Source organism: Neoarius graeffei, chromosome 20 (assembly GCF_027579695.1).
Source record: "Neoarius graeffei isolate fNeoGra1 chromosome 20, fNeoGra1.pri, whole genome shotgun sequence".
In the NCBI taxonomy this organism is placed as follows: Eukaryota; Metazoa; Chordata; class Actinopteri; order Siluriformes; family Ariidae; genus Neoarius; species Neoarius graeffei.
This window is the reverse complement of record NC_083588.1, coordinates 65,803,020-65,822,102: the sequence shown is the minus strand read 5'-3', so window position 1 is coordinate 65,822,102 and position 19,083 is coordinate 65,803,020. Positions and strand designations below refer to the sequence as shown.

The 19,083-nt window shown below is 43.7% G+C and overlaps 1 protein-coding gene and 1 long non-coding RNA gene across 5 annotated transcripts; one reads left to right on the top strand and one right to left on the bottom strand.

Moving 5' to 3' along the window:
• Positions 1-985: 985 nt before the first annotated feature.
• LOC132868947 (uncharacterized) lies at positions 986-2,395 on the top strand. The gene is made up of 3 exons (XR_009650899.1): positions 986-1,090; positions 1,188-1,267; positions 2,342-2,395. It is a non-coding gene; the product is annotated as an uncharacterized LOC132868947 (long non-coding RNA).
• A 2,869-nt stretch (positions 2,396-5,264) lies between these two features.
• LOC132868944 (perforin-1-like) lies at positions 5,265-17,121 on the bottom strand. Of its 4 annotated transcripts, none has more exons than XM_060902269.1 (6): positions 17,078-17,118; positions 13,151-13,272; positions 12,430-12,985; positions 12,166-12,304; positions 11,785-11,999; positions 5,265-6,323 (listed from the first exon to the last, which is right to left on the bottom strand). In XM_060902269.1, the coding sequence occupies exons 3-6, from the start codon at positions 12,957-12,959 to the stop codon at positions 5,447-5,449; spliced, it is 1,761 nt and encodes a 586-aa protein (XP_060758252.1). In that variant the 5' UTR covers positions 12,960-12,985; positions 13,151-13,272; positions 17,078-17,118; the 3' UTR covers positions 5,265-5,446. The 4 variants fall into 4 exon arrangements, with proteins under 4 accessions (XP_060758252.1, XP_060758253.1, XP_060758254.1 ...); XM_060902270.1 differs by having other exon boundaries at positions 13,151-13,212; positions 17,078-17,113; XM_060902271.1 differs by lacking the exon at positions 13,151-13,272 and having other exon boundaries at positions 17,078-17,121.
• Between the last annotated feature and the right edge of the window lie 1,962 nt (positions 17,122-19,083).

The following is a 19,083-nucleotide window of genomic DNA, read 5'->3' as shown; positions in this document are numbered from 1 at the left end:
CAATGTATACGTGTATGAATATATCAGTAACTTAATGATGGGTTTCATAAAAAGGGAAATAATGTGTGGGAAAGTTAAAAATCAGTCTGTCAATCTGCCCTGGTTGATGTAGCTTCCCACAACTTGTCAAAATCAAAACCACACGTTGCAGTTCTAATTTCCCCATAGCATTCAGCAGAAGCCCTTTTCCAGAGTGACTTATAGAACTGCTTTATTGTCTCTATCAGAAACTCATGCTCATGCTTGTTCAATAGGTCAGGGACGAAGAGTATCATCGCATCACTTTTTAAAGACCTTAGTACTTTGATGGGACACATCAACCAAAATGAAAAATGTAATCATTCATTAAATTAACATCTGTTGTAATCATGTCTACTCACACCTTACATCAATTACTCAGCTGGCTCTGTCATGAGATTTGAATACTAAAGATCCCTCCTGATGCAAAATTTGAAACACTCCCACAGTTATGGTGGACGTTTGGGAGGGAAGGAGAATTGGGGGGTGGGGGGGGATGCTCACTAGATAATGGCATGTTCAGAGAAGCAAGATGGCTCACTGGTTCCTGCTAATAAGCAATAGCTTTGCTTTGTACTGTAAGTGAATTATTGCAATGGACCAAATGGATTAAGCAAGTTATGGAAATTATTCAATGGATGAGGTTTTTTTTTTTACACTGAAAGACTTTGATGTAAATTTACAGTGAAATTTCAACAGTATTCTGCTATATTAATATCGTACAGTATCGTACTGTAATGTGCAATGCAATCTGGGAGAAAAAAAGGTGATTACAGTACTTTAAGAGTGCCATTACGTACAGTAATTTACTGTAAACTTTACTGTAAACAACTAAGCATCTTGGAAAGGTGAAGTGCAGGCTCAAAAATTTAAAAGTTAACCGACGTAACAATATCTTCTTGTTTTCTTGTAAAAGATGGTTTTGTAGCTTGTATTTTATTTTTGTTTATTTCAATCTTGGAGTATATCTGCCAGCCGGTCTCTGTCACTACAAAGCTGCAGCCGCACTACAACCTGCTCAGCTTTCTGTCACAGATGTTCAGAACTGTATGGACAACTCAACCTCTTCTGAGTACGTCACCATTTTGTTTGTTTGTTACTTGTGAAAATTGGAGATTTTTGCAAGTATGCTGATCGTCTGTTTATCCATTTGTTTGTTGGTGCTCTAGCATCATCATTTCTTGACCAATCTTCACCAAAATGCACAGGACAACTCACTGGAGTCACACAAAGACATCATTAGTTTTTGGTGGGTCAAAATCAAAGGTCAAGGTCACTAAGGTCAAATCTTGTAAAAACACCTGATCGGCCATAACTTCCATTTCTTTGTGATTTTCACAACTATCGTGCTCTGCATGACTTTTCGTTTGTTTGTTTGTTTGTTTTGCCATTATCCTTGTCATTGAAGTAAAAAATAATTGAGTTTCTCCATTTAAATTTAAAAAGAAAAAGCACAGTGAAATTCATCCTCTGCATTTAATTTAGAACACTGTTATAACACAGCTGTTGAAAAGCTTCATATTAGCAGTGTTCTCACTAAAATTAGCACATTTGTCTCAGTTTACAGCCAGTTTACAACATTAAAACAACTCTGTTGCTTTTGCTAGAAGATAGTTTTATCACACTGACTAATGTGCTGAGGTAGTAAGTCTAGTGTTTTGTGTTTTCCAGATTAGCAAAAAGAATTAGCTAGCATTAAAGTTACTTCAATAAGTAAATGCTAGTTAATGTGAACTAGTTAGCTAATTAATGTTAGGTAAAATAAGTGCACGTCAGCATTTTGTTTCAGTTTACATTAACATTAAAACAACACTTTGTTTTGCTAGAAGATAATTATAATGTGAGGTAGTAAGTCTAAGTTTTGTTTGTTTGTTTGTTTGCTTGTTTCACAATTGGCAAGAAGAGCCAGACAAGACATTTTTTCGATGACCTTTCTAGAACCATGCTCTAATTCACCATTTTTGTTCTTTGTGCCACTGTTGCAAACAGTTAGCTAATGTTAATTTTATCATAAAGTAGATTATGGTTATCACCATGTCAGGTTTGTTGGCCACATAATTATTTTCCCTACAAAAAAGAAAAAGTAAGAGATTACAATTCATTTAGCTTTTTCATGTTTGACAAATTATCTTTCACTTCAATGCTTGGTTTTCATTTGATTTTCCAAAAGGTTTCATTGTGAACTCTGTAGTCATAATTCGTGAAACAAAATTTGCATTTGTAAGGCATATGAAAATTCAAAAAAAAAAATTCTAGTTCATTCATTGTCAATCTGCATGCATCTGCAAGGTCAAATAACTCATTTTGTTGCTGTGTTTTTAAGCTGTTGTCCAGTTGACCGTCCCACTGGCCGATACCCCGTGTTTCATTGTGGTTGGTAAGTATGAGATTTTCACTGTGCATACAATGTGCAGCTTGCCCATGACCCTGTACAGGATAAGTACTTTGCTGGTGAAGTTGCTGCCAGTTAATTACTGTAAATTCACAGTGAAAAGTTTTACAGTGTATAGTTCCTGTTACACAGTGGCATTCAACCACACATGTTCATGTCAGAACACACAGAATAAGAACTGCCCCAGCAAGAAGTGCAACAGGAGGCAAGCACAGAGCAACTGTAGGTCTTTCAAAATTATACTGAGGGGAATAACTGGTTTGCAACAACACAACATTAGCTAGCAGTGTTACATGATTATCTTTGTTAGTGTCTTAATAGCCATTTTACTAGTAGTTACATGGGTCAAGGCAGGCTTTTGCTGAGGGATAACTAGCTGTCCTACCTCAGTTCATTTATTTTTTCCTCAGGCATAGAGCTCCTCTGCAGGGTTAATATAGGTAATGAAAACTTAGACTAAAACTAAAGCTAGCAGTGAGAAAGTAATTTTGTTTGTGTAAATGAAATAAAAATAAAAATGGAAACTAAATAAAAACAACAATGAACAATGCAGCATGAACTAAAACAAAGTAGAATTGCAGGTAAAATAAGCTTCATTTCCCCCCTTGAGACAGTAAGGCCTGGGCCATGTCAGCTGCATTGCATGCGTGTGATGGCTATTTCACTGGACTGCTGCGACTCGCATGCATGTGTTTGTCCACAACACCAATGTATTTGTTAATACATATTTGATTTCATTTTATTTTCATTTTAATTTATATTTTGTTTAGACAGACAAAGGGTAAGAAATGTGTGCTCAGTTGTAAAACAAAAAAAGTTTTTTTTTTTGTTTTTTTTTTGTTTTTTTATAAATGTCTCTGATGCTCAAGCCACATCTAAGGCTCATGTCTCACGCAAGCTGTGTGGTTGCTTTAACCTTTTAACATGGACACAGAAATAACAATGAAGACATTCTGTGACTGCCACACACACGCAATGCAGCCAGTGTGGCCCAGGCCTAAGGGCATGTCTTTTTATGCATTTTAGTTATGCTGTCATGGTTAGTTTTGCTGGAGTGTCTGCTTGCAGTCAGTGCAAAACATATACTGTTCTTACTCATTAGGTGACATTAGGCATACCTACCAACCTGTGTTTTCTCTCTCTCTCTCTCTCTCTCTCTCTCTCTCTCTCTCTCTCTTTCTCTCTTATCCCACCTCTCTGTCTGTCCTTCTGAGTTACATGTCGATCCTGAGATCGAGATGCTGAACCTCTTCTGCTCCTCAGACCTGCCTGATCCATCCTGATGCCCTACTTCTGGCTGGAGTTTCATCTCATCGCTCCTGTGGCAGAAGGCCCCCATATGGACAGTTGAAAGTCACACTTGGAAGATGCTCTGTACACTTACAGTAATGCTTTTATGGCTGAAGACTACAGTTGATTTGTTAACTTTAGGACTGCAGTTGTCATGAACAGTTTTACACTCAAGTTTCCACCAATGAACAGTTTATAACTTTAACAAAACAGACTTCATATTAAAACTATAATGATTTTCCTGTTTTCAAAGTTATACTTTGTGACTATATAGGACACAGTTATAGAAGCGAGTTATTTATAATCATGTTGTCTGTTATCACCCAAATGAGGATGGGTTCCCTTTTGAGTCTGGTTCCTCTCGAGGTTTCTTCCTCATGTTGTCTGAGGGAGTTTTTCCTTGCCACCGTTGCCACAGGCTTCATCATTGGGGATAGATTAGGGATAAAATTAGCTCATGTTTAAAATCATTAATTTTCTGTAAAGCTGCTTTGAGACAATGTCTATTGTTAAAAGCGCTATACAAATAAACTTGACTTTTTCTGGTGGGAAAGTGCTAGCAGGGCGCTGGGGAGCATTTCATCCCAGGTATTCATCAAAAAACATGTTGATTTTGTTTCTATGACAACAATATTTTGAAACATCTCAACACTCTAAACGCCCAAGGATTAGTTGTCTGAAAAGGAGTGGCTCGAAGCATCTTTTTCTCTAGGTGGCCATCTGCAGCAGCACACACTCTCTCCTGTTTGGAAACAACTGAAGAAAGATGCTGGTGCTCGGAAAAGAAAAGAAAAAACACCTTCCAAAAGTAAGAATTCAAATTCAAAACATTTTTGGGCTATTTACGATATTTTGGCATTTGGGTGCTGATTTTCATACAGTACACTGATAAAGGCCTCTCTATACACCGATCAGACATAACATTAAAACCACTGACAGGTGAAGAAGTGAATAACATTGATGATCTCATTACAATGGCACCTGTCAGTGAGTGGGATATATTAGGCAACAAGAGAAAATAGCACAGTCACTTCTTGAAGTTGATGTGTGGATCCAAACCACCCTCTTCAGTCTCCCTTTTAACAGGATTTTTGAAATCTAGATTCTCAAACCTTACATACTACTATGTTTTGCTTCATAATTCATCAGCACTATCAGATTATCCACTGGAAACTTGGTGTTTAAATACATTGTCTCACCCAAGATGTACACAACTGGCCAAATATCTGTGTGTGTGTGTGTGTGTGTGTGTGTGTGTGTGTGTGTGTGTGTGTGTGTGTGTGTGTGTAAAACAAAATAGATACTGTATGATTTATGTTAATCTAAACTTTCTTTAGAACCAAAGAGAGAAAGCAATAGTCAATATGTTGTTCTGCCCTGGTGGACACACCTTCCCTCAAATCAAAACGACATGTATCAGTTCTCATTTTCTGAAAGTCTTGTGGATTTTCTTGGTGCTTTTTAAAAGTTATAAATGTAACCCATAAGTTTATTGGCCATGCTACTATTATGCAAATGTCTGTTTTTTCCATATATGTTTTTTTTCAAGAATACTTAAGGCATATTTCAAGAGATTTTTATTAAGCTTTCAAAAAGGCAAAAGGCAGCACAAATGACCAAGAAAGTAATAAAATGAGCAGGAAAGTAATTAGTAATAATGTGCCAGTAATATGTGCACCTATTCTACTTTAAACTTTATGATCGTTGGTGTGAATATGTGATCGCTGCACAAAGAACACAACTGGTCTACAATTCAAGACCTTTAGCTTTGCGAATGTTGCTCTGGTTGAAGCGGGGAATGCGTTCATCGAGGAGCACGCCCATCTCCAGCAGCATGCCTCTGGGAATCGGGCGAGCGTTTCGGGAGATGTACACTTTCTCCAGCTGTGCCTCCATGGGGGAGGACTTATATTCCATGCATGAAGGACCAGCCAAACTGGGAATGCACTTCACCTGCACTGCATAATACAGCATCCCATGATTGAGGGGACAGCAGTTATTTTCCACTCCAGATTTTAATTTAACAGTGCATGCCCCGAGACGGTCATCATCCCAGCCGCTGTCCCTGTCCCACACCTCCAGCTTCACACTAGTGAACTGAGTCAGGTCCTCAGTTCCAAGATTGAAATTCCAGTTCCATGTTGGCGAGTTCTTGTTCCAGATCACAGATGTCTGGCTGACGATCTTTCCATTGCAGAGGAGCCTGACATAGCCATCTGTCTGTTTAAAGTAATCTCCCCATAAATCTCTGGCTTTGATTGCAGTTACAGTGATCTGAGCAAATCCTCTCTGAGTGGGGCAGCAGTTAAGGGCCACACCTGGATTATTGTGGCAGCTGCAGATGCATGGCTCCTTGGGATCAGTCTTCACTCCGGTCTTGCATGGGCTAGTGCAGTTTTTCCACAGGCCTCTCTGGAGGATGTAGTCCTTAATGGCATTGCGCAAATGCTTTCGGCTCAGGTTCTGCGCCGGCAGCAATTCATGAAGTGGCTCAAGTGAGTAGGAAAGCACATCAGGGTGAGCAGGCAGAGATGAAACCCACTCTTTATATGCCTTTGGGTTATTACTTGATGAGAATAGGAGGTCAACATTCTCCGTATTTCCACCGATCACATCTGTTTCCCTTTAAGAATGAGAGAAACATGGATGCCAGCAGTATTGAATAAATTCCAAAATAAATTCATGGTTCAATTGATTACTAAATTTTGAAATCCCCCCCAAACAAGTTAATTTGAATAAAGAGCCTCTGGATAGAAGTTGAAGACATAAGGACAAATAAGTCCCAACAAAAAAGTTGTGGAAGTGGGCATTTATTACATTACAACAGATCAATTGGTTATGTGGGACAAGCAAAAAAACAAATTGTTTCATTAGTTCAAATACGCTGCTTTGTTTAATAATGCATTTACTTCTTTCCTTGTTTCATCTTCAGTAACTGCTTTGTCCTGATCAATGGTACTGTGACTTAAATCACTAATTTCTTTACATGTTGATTTTGACAAGTAGAACCAGCTAAGTTTGTAAAACAAGCAGGTTCAAACAGCATTAACTGTTAGAGCAGGATTGGCAAAACTTCCTGCAAGAGTGGGATTGGTCAAACCTTCTGTGCAAGTTTTGCACAGAAAGTTTGACCAGTGGTCACACTTGGTAGGTTTCCAAGTCGCACTTAAAAGATGGCTCTGGACACTTACAGTAATACATTTATGTCTTGACTTGCTAATTTTGTGACTGTGGTGTTGTCAGTAAACCCGCTAAGAGAGAACAAACTACAAACATGAACACTCTGGACTACAGCTCCCAAAACACACAGCGCCCTCTGTCTCCAGCATACTGATTCTCAGCTGGCTCTCATTTTCTTAACCACCTGTTCCTCTAGTTAAGCTCCTCAAACAAACACACCATTGTGAAGTATCGTCCTGTTAGCTCAGTTCATACCAAGCCTTGTATCGTTTCTGGCTGCCTCTTGTATTTCTGACCCTTTGCTATTTCTTCCAAGTTTTTGCTCTTTGTCTTCCCTATATTACGTTGTTCGCTGATCGCCCAACCCACGCTCGTTTACCGACACTGATTCCAGTCCGTCGGCTTGACTTTTTTTTTGACTATCTGCACTCTGTTTTCCTCTGTGCATACATTTGTAAGTGCCTGGTTTCTAACAGGTGTCGTGAACAGTTTTGTGCTCAGGTTTCCATCGGTGGGTGGTTTGTGGCTTCAGCGAAGTGGATTTCTTGTTGGAACTGTAATTATTTCCTGGTTTCACAGTTATACTTTGTGACTCTATAGGACACCGTTATAGAAGTGAGTTATTTATAATCATGCTATCTGTTATCACCCAAATGAGAATGGGTTCCCTTTTGAGTCTGGTTCTTCTTGAGGTTTCTTCCTCATGTCATCTGAGGGAGTTTTTCCTTGCCACCATTGCCACAGGCTTGTTCATTGGGGATTGATTAGGGATAAAATTAGCTTGTGTTTAAAGCCTTTAATTTTCTGTAAAGCTGCTTTGTGACAATGTCTGTCTGTTGTTAAAAGCATGAAACAGACTTGACTTGCAAATGAACAATATTGGTCAAACTCTGCAGGAGTAGGAGAGATTGGTCAAGCTTGCTGCAGATGTGGGTTTGGTCAAACTTTCTGATGGAATGGGCAGGATTGGTTAAATTTTCAGTGGCAGTGGGATTGGCCAAACTTGCTATGAGAGCAGGATTAGTCAGACTTTCTGTTAAATTAGAATTGGTCAAACCTTCTGCAGGAGAAGGATTGGTGAAACTTTCTGTGGAAGCAGCCAAGATTGGTCTAATTTTCTGTGGAAGCAGGATTTGTCAGACTTTCTGCATGAGCAGGATAAGTCGAACTTTTTGCTCGAGTGGCTGGGGTTAAAGGCAGAGTGCTAACCTCCTAGCGGTTTTCCCTGGGCAATGGCTGCTGCAATGACCCTGGGTTGCGATACCATCGGGAGCGGGGCGGTGAACTAGCAGTTTTCCCTGCAAAGGCTCCCCCTGCTCCTGGCAGGTTCAACCATGGTGGGACGGTTCCCAGGGGAGCTGCTGCTGGCTAATAGCACCCGCACTGCCTCAGCCCCCAATGGGCAGTTTACAAATCCAGCTGAGGTTGTGTGGTGAGTGTGCAACCCCCCACATAAAACAAACCGGCTACAAAACCTCGCAAATGAAACCCAAACTGGGCTGACCCCAATGGAACCCCGACCATGGACTGGATGGACCTACAAGTTAAGCCTAATGGAACTACAACAATAAGAGTTGCAACCTGGAACGTACTGTCCATGAAAAGGGAAGGATCAGGAGAGCTGGTTGCCAACAAACTGGCACGCCTGAGTGTCGCAGTAGCAGATCTTACAGGAGTATGCTGGCCTGGATCTAGCACACATGTAGCAAATGACTATAACTTCCTTTGGTCGGGCAGGGATGACGGCCAACATCGCCAAGGGGTTGCACTTGCCCTAGCTCCACTTGCCTCCCAAGCACTAGTCCACTGGAAACCAGTGAACAACAGACTGCTTCTTGCCTGCCTATGCCACAGCCATGGCAGAATTTCTGTCATTGTAGCCTATGCCCCAACCAACATGGCAGCAGACGAGGAAAAGGACGAGTTTTTCACCCAGTTATCATCGCTTATGACTGACATCTCCAGAAACGACATCGTTTGGATCCTTGGTGACATCAATGCTACAACCGGGCCCGATAAAGCCGGGTTTGAGAGTGCCCTAGGCCCCCATGGAACTGGCACCTGCAACAACAACGGCCTGAGACTCCTAGAGTTCTGCTCCAACTTTTGCCTATGAACAGAGCGCTCCTTCTTCCAGCACAAGCTCATACACAGCATGACCTGGATCAGCAACGATGGCCACACAAGGAAAGAAGTGGACCACATCTTTACCAGCTGACACTGGCACACCTCAACAGACTGCCATGTCTACTGCAGTGCCAAGCTGGGAAACTCTGACCACAGGCTGCTCGCCATGACGGTCTGTCTTCGACTGAAAAGGAACCACCCCACCAAAGCACAGTGCAAGGTCGATGTCTCCAAACTGCGGTCTCCTGAAGTCGCAGCCCACTTCCAGCTGGACCTTCACAACCGCTTCGCCGCCCTGCCTACAGACCCAGATGAGGACAATCCAGAGAAGCTCTGGAATGACCTCAAGCAAAGCATCATCACTGCTGCAGCCAGGGTGCTTGGGCACAAGAGAATGAAGAAGAGGAAGGACTTCCTGTCAGAGGAAACTCTCAGTGTTGTGGAGGCAAGAAGAACAGACAGACTGGCAGGAAACCGCAGGGAGTGCAGACATCTTAACGCCAAACACAGCAAGCTGCTCCGCAAGGACAAGCTGAACTGGCTCAACAACCTAGCAGAAGAAGCAGAGGCGGCTGCCCATAGAGGCGACCAAGGCTCCCTCTACAGGGCCCTAAGGACCCTCTCCGGGAAGACATCACCACCTACTGCCTGTGTGAAAGCCATGGATGGAACCATCCCAGACACTCCAGATAAACAGATGGCATGGTGGAAGGAGCATTTTCAGAGCTTGCTCAACCGTCCAGCGCCACCCCCCTCTCCCCAGCTGGAAGAACTAGCTGCCTCGGCCAGGGAGGACAATTCTGTCCCTACTGGTCCCCCCACTCTAGCTGAAGTGGTCAAGGCCATACGGAAACGCAAACCTGGCCGGGCCGCAGGGGCCAACGGAATCGCCCCAGAGTTGCTGCTGCATGGTGGACCCGCAGTAGCAGGTCAGCTCCAACAGCTGTTTACCGCCAATTGGAGTACAACTGGAGTAACGAGACCATTCTGGGCAGACTGGCTGCAAGATGTCATCCTTCCCTTCTGGAAGAAGGGGCCCAAAGACCTCTGCAGCAACTACAGAGGGATCACCCTGCTGAGCGTCCCAGGGAAGGTGTTTGCCAACATCATCCTTGTGAGACTGCGCCCACTTCTCATCCGCAAGCAGAGAAAGGAGCAGAGCGGCTTCACACCAGGTCGCTCCACAGTGGACAGAATCCTGACCCTCCGACTGCTGGCTGAAAAAAGAAGGGAGTTCAGGAAACCTCTCTATGCAGCCTACATGGACCTGAAACAAGCCTTTGATTCCATGGACAGACCAGCCCTTTGGAAGATCCTCAAGATCCTTGGCATCCCGGTCAAGCTGCTAAACCTTCTCTCTCTCCTCTACCTCCTCCTGTGTGAGAGTAAACGGGCTGCTGTCAGACAATTTCAACATCAACAGCGGCATCCACCAGGGCTGTGTCTTGGCCCCGACAGTCTTTAATACAGCTATCGGCTATGTCATGGGGAGAACTGTGGCTCAGTGTGCCTGCAGTGCTAGCTTTGGAGACATTACCATCACAGACCTGGATTACACAATGTGGCAATCCTGGCTGAAGTCATGGAAGCCCTCCAACTTGCCCTGCAGGCCATGGATACGGAAACCCAACCGCTCGGCCTGATGATCAGCTGGGAAAAAACCAAGGTTCAGTGCCTCAGTGACTATGAGACACCCCAAGCAGGACTGGTGATTAACTCCCACCCCATGGAAGCTGTTGACAGGTTTTGCTATCTCGGAGGCACAATAATGTCTGACTGCAAGAGCGATTCTGACATCCAGCTTCGCATTGGTCGTGCCCCCTCTGCGATGGCAAGCCTTGACAACATATGGTCCAACAGGAAACTCTTGGTCCAAACTAATGTCAGGCTGCATAACAGCCTCGTGCTGTCCATCCTCGTGTATGGAGCCGAGACCTGGACTCTAACAGCTGCCCAGGAACATTGCCTGGATGCCTTCGACACCAACTGCCAACGAAGGATCTTGGGGATCAGGTGGTATGACCACATTTCCAATGCCACCCTGCGTGAGATCACCAACCAGCCTTCACTCATTGTCCAACAAGATCCGCTCGGCCCGTCTCTGCCTTTTTGGCCATATCGCCAGGGCGGAGCCACCCCTGGAACCAGCCGTGCTACTGAGGGAACCGACCCCCACCACCTGGTCCCATCCCAGAGGCCGACCCAGACGCACATGGTCCGACCAGCTGAGCGACAACCTGCAGGCTGCTGGCCTCAACATCGCCACCGCCTGGGAGGCTGCCAGGAACAGACCCGCTTGGAGAGCCATATGCAGAGGTGCCACGCTCCTTTCAGGAGCATGCGGAGCTGAGGTGAGTGAGGGCTGGAGTTGGCCAAATTTTCTTCAGTAGCAAGATTGGTTACATTACATTAATGGCATTTAGAAGAGTGATGTACAATGTACACAGAGCAGTCTGGGGAGCAGTTAGGGGTTAGGTACCTTGCTCAAGGGCACTTCAGCCATTCCTGCTGGTTCAGGGAATAGAACCGGCAACCTTTTGGTCCCAAAGCTGCTTCTCTAACCATTAGGTCATGGCTTCCCATTGGTGAAACTTTCTGTTGGGTAGCTGAGATTGGTCAAATTCTCTGTGGTCTTCCAGTGTTGTTACAGTGTTGTAACTTTTGTTGAAGGACTTGACATGCACAAAAAGTTATCAGGTGATTTTCCACTGCCCCTGCCAAGAATCTGGTGTTCATTGAACCACAGTTACTTAGAAAACCTTAAGAAAGCTACATACCTTTCACTGAAGCTGCTGGAGAAGCTTTTTTTGTTCATAGTCTTGTCCTTGACCTGCTTGCAATGATGGTACTCAGTCTTCTGGCTTACAGTTCCGAGACTGGCAGATGCCTCCACATCCAGACATGTCTTCACTTCATCCACGCTCAGACCCTGCAGGGATGCCTGGCACTGCTTGATGCTGGTCACAGAGCGAACCTCTCCACCTAGAGTCACCTGTACACAGCCACAGCATTTCCAGTCAACAAGACCATAATTGAATTCATTCTCGAAAAAAATGGACTACTCTAAATCTGAAGTGGACAAGGCTTTCTTTCCTACATGCGAGAAGAAGACAATATGCATGGCTGTTTAAAGTCTGTGGAAATGTATTCTCATTCACCTTTGTGATGTAATGAGTACCAAACTTGTCAATCAGTTTGTAATAGTGGTACTTTGTATGATTGTCATATGTTGCAGGGAGCCTACTGAATTCATCCTTCAGCTCTGGCTGCAGGACTGCATGGCTTGAAACCCTGTACCTACAATTTTGAACAGAAAATAGAATACAAATATAACAATAAATGTGCAGAATTTGTATAATTAAATATAGATTGTGCATATTTCAACATATGGAATTGACATAACACATGTTTTCACATCCTACCTGTAATATTCACAGGAGGCAGCATGGCTGGTGAAGCTGTACTTGTCTGTCTTGGTTTTCGCCATTGAATATTCAGCCAGCTTGGAATTACTACCTGCCAGCATCAATGATGCTCCATTTCTTATAGTCGATATTTGCAAGTCTGCCTTCCAGTCGTTGTCAATAGAGGAGCTGCTGGCACTGACCAAGGCTTCGCTGGACTGGTAGACAGAGCTGGACACCTTCATTCTGCACTTCGGACTCGGTCTCCAGTCAACAACAGAAACCGGAAGCTTCTGTGTTTGAGCTCCCATGTAGGGGTTTTTACACAGAGTGCAGGATTTGTCATCCCGGAGCCAGGAGTTCATGTCGATAATGAAGGCCCCTTTCCGTTGCATGGTGGTGATGTCAAAGCCTTCTCCTGCTAGATTAGATCCGGGAACAAAGTCCACGTTGCGACACTGAGTTTCACTTGCCTTGAAGCAACCCTGTCTGGTTGGAGGAGGGAGGTTTGTGGCAAACATGGCCCAAATCAGAAGTGTCTGCAACATGGCTGGATTTGTTATATATCCAGTTCCTGTAATCAGAGAATTGGAAATTTTGAAGATAAAACTACTTAAATGCATAGCTGTAACATATCTTTAGTATACTATATGAAAGAGTTGCCATCTTTTCAACACGCCAAAACTTAGCACCTCTATGCCCAAGCACACATTTAAGGTCAAAGTTCAACTATACTTACCCCAACTGATTCTTCTAGCTATACATTATATTTGACCTTGCTGGAATCAGTAGCTGTTGGTTCTTTAAAACAAGTATGTAGACATCGTTACAGTCTGAAATCAGTTTCAATGCAGATTTCTCCTGCGACATAATTTGAGTTTTTACTTCTCAGGAATTTCAGTAACACTTTCAATCAATCCCTTTCTGATACATAGACTGTGTATAATTTATGAAATACTGTATATTATCCATCCAGGACACTTTTTCAATGGAATAAAAACGTTCTATTCCCTTCTAGCGGGTTTCATTCATTTGGTTTAATAGCATGCAATATTGTTAGCATATTGCTTATCCTACATGTATTATGTCACTCTACCCGATGGAGAATGAGCGTTGAATATGGTTTATGATATTGCATGGTTGCCAAGACAACATAATGTCACACATCAGCACTGTTGCAAATATCCAGTGAGAGTTTTCTGCTGTGCATAAGCATTTTTTTTGTTCACCGGCGGCGCCCACAGTAAACTGTTGCAGTGAATTGAAAATTTTGAGAGTAACCCCCCTGTTAACTTTTTGTAAAATCTATAATTGTTGCATCACATGTGTATGTATTATAATATTGGCTGGCTTTTTTTCATGGTCTATCAGGTATATTCCATTCAGCTACTCGTCTTTAACTCGTTCAGTATACTGCTAGCTGAATGGAATATATCTGATAGACCACAAAAAAAAGCCAGCCAATATTGTTTAATTATAAATATAATGTTGGCGGCACGGTGGTGTAGTGGTTAGCGCTGTTGCCTCACAGCAAGAAGGTCCGGGTTCGAGCCCTGTGGCCGGCGAGGGCCTTTCTGTGCGGAGTTTGCATGTTCTCCCCGTGTCCGCGTGGGTTTCCTTCGGGTGCTCCGGTTTCCCCCACAGTCCAAAGACATGCAGGTTAGGTTAACTGGTGACTCTAATGCCGCTTTTCCACTACCAATGCGGCTGAGTTGGGCTGAGCTGTGCCGTGCTGAGTGGGGCTGTTGGAGTTGCATTTCGACTACAACCGCGCTGAACTGTGCTGGCTGGAAGTGGGTGGACACATTGGGTGGAGTTAGCGAAAGTGGGTGGACGTCACGTGATGTCGTTAGGCGGTGCAAACAGTGACATCAGTGACCTTTTAAGCGGTAGTCTCACGACCCAGATAGTAAACAATAAACATAGAGGACATGGAGTCGTTAGTGTTGCTGGTCTTGGTGCTGTGGCTTGTTGTCACCGACAACGCCAACAGATACTGGCAAGAGCGTATAGATGAGACGAGGTGCATAAGGCTTCATAAATCTTCTTCCAGGTTTACGGTGTTTACAGATCCCAGCGTGCTCGTGGGGCGTGTGTGGGCATGTGAGGACACTCCTCCTCACCAATCAGTGCACAGGGGAGTGTCTCCTCACGCCCCTAGCCCCACTCGGCTCGGTTTGGCTCGCTTCAGCCCCACTCCAAAACCGTGCGAGTTTTGGGTGCTGAGTAGGGCTGAAGCGAGCTGAGTCGTGCTGCTCTGAGGTAGTTGAAATGCGAGCCGTGTCGGGCTGAAGTGAGCTGAAGTGAGCTGAAAAAGGGTAGTGGAAAAGGGCCATAAATTGACCGTAGGCGTGAATGTGAGTGTGAATGGTTGTCTGTGTCTATGTGTCAGCCCCGTGATGACCTGGCGACTTGTCCAGGGTGTACCCCGCCTTTTGCCCATAGTCAGCTGGGATAGGCTCCAGCTTGCCTGCGACCCTGTAGAACAGGATAAAGCAGCTACAGATAATGAGATGAGATGAGAATATAATGTTAGCCCTGTGATGACCTGGCAACCTGTCCAGGGTGTACCCTGCCTCTCGCCCATACAGTGGTGCTTGAAAGTTTATGAACCCTTTAGAATTTTCTATATTTCTGCATAAATATGACCTAAAACATCAGATTTTCACACAAGTCCTAAAAGTAGATAAAGAGAACCCAGTTAAACAAATGAGACAAAAATATTATACTTGGTCATTTATTTATTGAGGAAAATAATCCAATATCACATATCTGTGAGTGGCAAAAGTATGTGAACCTCTAGGATTAGCAGTTAATTTGAAGGTGAAATTAGAGTCAGGTGTTTTCAATCAATGGGATGACAAGAGTTCCACTCTTAAGGAACTTAAGCTTTTGCCTGTGTCAGATTTATTAGCCATAAGAGACACGGTACTGATGTACAAGTGTATGAACAATCTCGCGCCTGATTATCTTACTAGCCTGTTCAGGAAACGCTCCAGCATACACCAACATAACACTAGGAACAGCGACAATCTGAATATTCCTAAGTGCTGTACCATTAAGGCATCTGGGCCAGGACGGCTTGCCATCATTGATGAAACAATGAATTCTGAATTATACCAGCGAATTCTAAAGGAAAATGTCAGGACATCTGTCCATGAACTGAATCTCAAGAGAAGGTGGGTCATGTAGCAAGACAACGGCCCTAAGCACACAAGTCATTCTACCAAAGAATGGTTAAAGAAGAATAAAGTTAATGTTTTGGAATGGCCAAGTCAAAGTCCTGACCTTAATCCAATGGAAATGTTGTGGAAGGACCTGAAGCGAGCAGTTCATGTGAGGAAACCCACCAACATCCCAGAGTTGAAGCTGTTCTGTACGGAGGAATGGGCTAAAATTCCTCCAAGCCGGTGTGCAGGACTGATCAACAGTTACCGCAAATGTTTAGTTGCAGTTATTGCTGCACAAGGGGGTCACACCAGATACTGAAAGCAAAGGGTCACATACTTTTGCCACTCACAGATATGTAATATTGGATCATTTCCCTCAATAAATAAATGACCGAGTATAATATTTTTGTCTCATTTGTTTAACTGGGTTCTCTTTATCTACTTTTAGGACTTGTGTGAAAATCAGATGTTGTTTTAGGTCATATTTATGCAGAAATATAGAAAATTCTAAAGGGTTCACAAACTTTCAAGCACCACTGTAGTCAGCTGGGATAGGCTCCAGCTTGCCTGTGACCCTGTAGAACAGGATAAGTGGCTACAGATAATGGATGGATGGATGGAAGGGATGGAAATATAATGTTTATAAAAATGAATACATATGAAAACCTTTATATATTGTTGCAAGTGCATGCTAAAATATATTTAATAGGGTTAAGACATTGGACTACTGATCAGGAGGTCACCCTCTGGATAAGGGCATATGTCAAAAGCCATGAATATAATAAAGATGTATGCTATTTCTGTTGAGATCAAAATTTGAAGAAAAATTGGAAGCCATTACTGGTCTCAGTGCATCTAAACATCATAGAATGTTTCATTTAAGTTTCTATGTTATTGGCAATGTGTTTTCAAGATGACTTATAGCTAATAATAATAATAATAATAATAATAATAATAATAATAATAATAATAAATATTGAATAATAGACATTGATATTCTAAGGTACAATGCATTTTCATAATTTATCAATAAATAAAACATGTATAAACTCCTATCAATGTTTGATAAAATGTAAATGTATTTATAGATTATTGGAGGGCTGAGCACTATAGTGAGAACCCAAGCACCTTTTTTTTATTCATTTATTATAAATATAGCCATATTAGTTAATTTTTTGCACTTTCAGACACTGTGTATTGTGGTAACACTTTTCATGATTGGTTTAACAAATATTGCTAATTATACTGTTAAATATAAATGATACAACTGGACTAAAATCATGTAGATAACGATCAAGAGGATAGTTAAAGTTCACATCAAGCATCAGAATAAGGAAAAATTTTCCCCAAAACATTAATAAATGTGTGCCAATAGTTCTGGAATTATATTTGTCATTCAATAGATTTGCTAAAATAGTGCACACTACATTGATATAAATTGTGAAAATATCCATTAAGAGTGGATTTAATTCAGCCTTATGGGTTACTGCACTTACCTTGATGTGTGTGAGCAGATATAACGTGCACTCTATGCCAGTCTTCAAAATGAACCTTCTAGTTCTTCTTCAGTTATTCCTGGGGTATTTATACTGAGACAGAATGTAATAGTTCCTGATGTGGGTGGAGCACAGAAAGCATGGCAGGCAAGAATTGATGTTTACACAAACCACTTTATTTAGCTTTTCAGCTTGCTTTTCACTCACTCACTTACTCACTCACACATGCATTGTGGTTGGGGAGAGAGCTCCTTTTCTCTGCTCTTTCTCTCCTTTTATGCTCCCTCCCTGTAACAAACAAACACACACACACACACACACACACACACACACACACACACACACACACATTAATTGACAGCAGGTGGAATGACTTAGCCACTTACTGTCCCCGACCCCGCCCTTCATTCACAGACTGCTGCTTGGCCGCGCCCCCACTGCCACATACCCCCACTGCCCGACTCAGGCCGGGGAGCTGTCTGGCCTGAAGCTGACCCCCCCCCCATGGGACAGGAAGTCCGCCACCACCATCTGTGCCCCCAGCCTGTGGATCATCTTAAACTTAAATGGCTGGAGGGCAAGATACCAACGGGTGATCTGCGCATTGGCATCCTTCATGTGGTGGAGCCACTGGAGGGGCACGTGGTCTGAACAGAGAGTGAAAGGGCGCCCCAGCAGGTAGTATTGGAGGGTGAGGACTGCCCACTTGATGGTGAGGCACTCCTTCTCAACTGTGCTGTACTTGCTTTCGTGCATCGACAGTTTCTGGCTGATGTACAGCACGGGGCCCCTCCACCTTCTGGGACAAAACAGCCCCCAGCCCTCTGTCTGATGCATCACTCTGCAAAATAAAGGGGAAAGGGAAGTCAGGGGAGTGTAAAAGTGGCCCCATACACAGTGCAGCTTTTACTTCAGAGAAGGCCTGTTGGCACTGCTCCATCCACTGGACCAGATCTGGAGCCCCCTTTTTAGTGAGATCGGTTAGCGGGCTGGTGACGTCCGAATAATTTGGTAGGAACCTACAATAATAGCCAGCGAGCCCCAAGAACCATCTCACCTCCTTTTTGGTCTTGGGCCTTGGGCAGGCCACAATCGCTGCAGTCTTGTTAATTTTGGGACGCACCTGCCTATGACCCAAGTGGAATCCCAAATACCATACTTCCACCCGCCCAATCGCACACTTTTTTGGGTTAGCTGTGAGCCCCGCTCGCCTCAGCGACTTTAGAATGGCCATCAGGTGTTCCAAGTGCCGCGGCCAATCATGACTTTAGATTATTATGTCATCTAGATAGGTGGCCACGTAGGCAGCGTGAGGGCGGAGGACCCTGTCCATAAGCCGCTGGAACATAGCGGGCACCCCAAACAACCCAAAAGGCAGCATGACAAATTGGTGTAAACCAAATGGCATGGAAAAGGCTGTTTTCTCTTGGGATAGAGGAGTGAAGGGGATCTGCCAATATCCCTTTGTTAGATCCAGTGTTGAATAAAAGTGAGCAGCGCCTAACTGATCAAGCAACTCATCAATGCGAGGCATTGGGTATGCGTCAAATTTAGACACCACATTGACCTTTCTATAGTCCACACAGAACCAGACCAACCTGTCAGTCTTGGGAACCAGGACCACCGGGCTGCTCCAGTCACTGTGGGACTCCTCGATTATGCCCATTTCGAGCATGGCCTTGAGTTCATCCCCAACCACCTTTTCCTTGTGTTCGGGCAAGTGGGAAGGGTGGCTACACACTACCACCCCTGGGGGCGTTTCGATGTGGTGTTCTATGAGGTGGGTATGACCAGGAAGGGGCGAGAACACATCGGAAAATTCCTTTTGCAACTTGGCTACCTCTGTGAGTTGGGCTGGTGAGAGGTGGTCTCCACAAGGGACCTGAGTGGGCCGAGATGTTATCTTTTTCACCTCCGGCCCCAGCTCCGCCTTCTCCAGGACTACCGATGCCAATGCCATGGGGACCCCCTCATTCCAGCATTTTAAAAGGTTGAGGTGGTAGATT

Bases quoted from the DNA above. Each gene is read 5' to 3' on its own strand.
- LOC132868944 (XM_060902268.1), bottom strand. From the start codon at position 13,034: ATGCATTTAAGTAGTTTTATCTTCAAAATTTCCAATTCTCTGATTACA. The intron at 12,305-12,429 runs GTAGGATGTGAA...TCAAAATTGTAG, and splicing joins GCCTCCTGTGAATATTACAG to GTACAGGGTTTCAAGCCATG. The intron at 6,324-11,784 runs GTATGTAGCTTT...TCATTCTTAAAG, and splicing joins TCCAGCAGCTTCAGTGAAAG to GGAAACAGATGTGATCGGTG.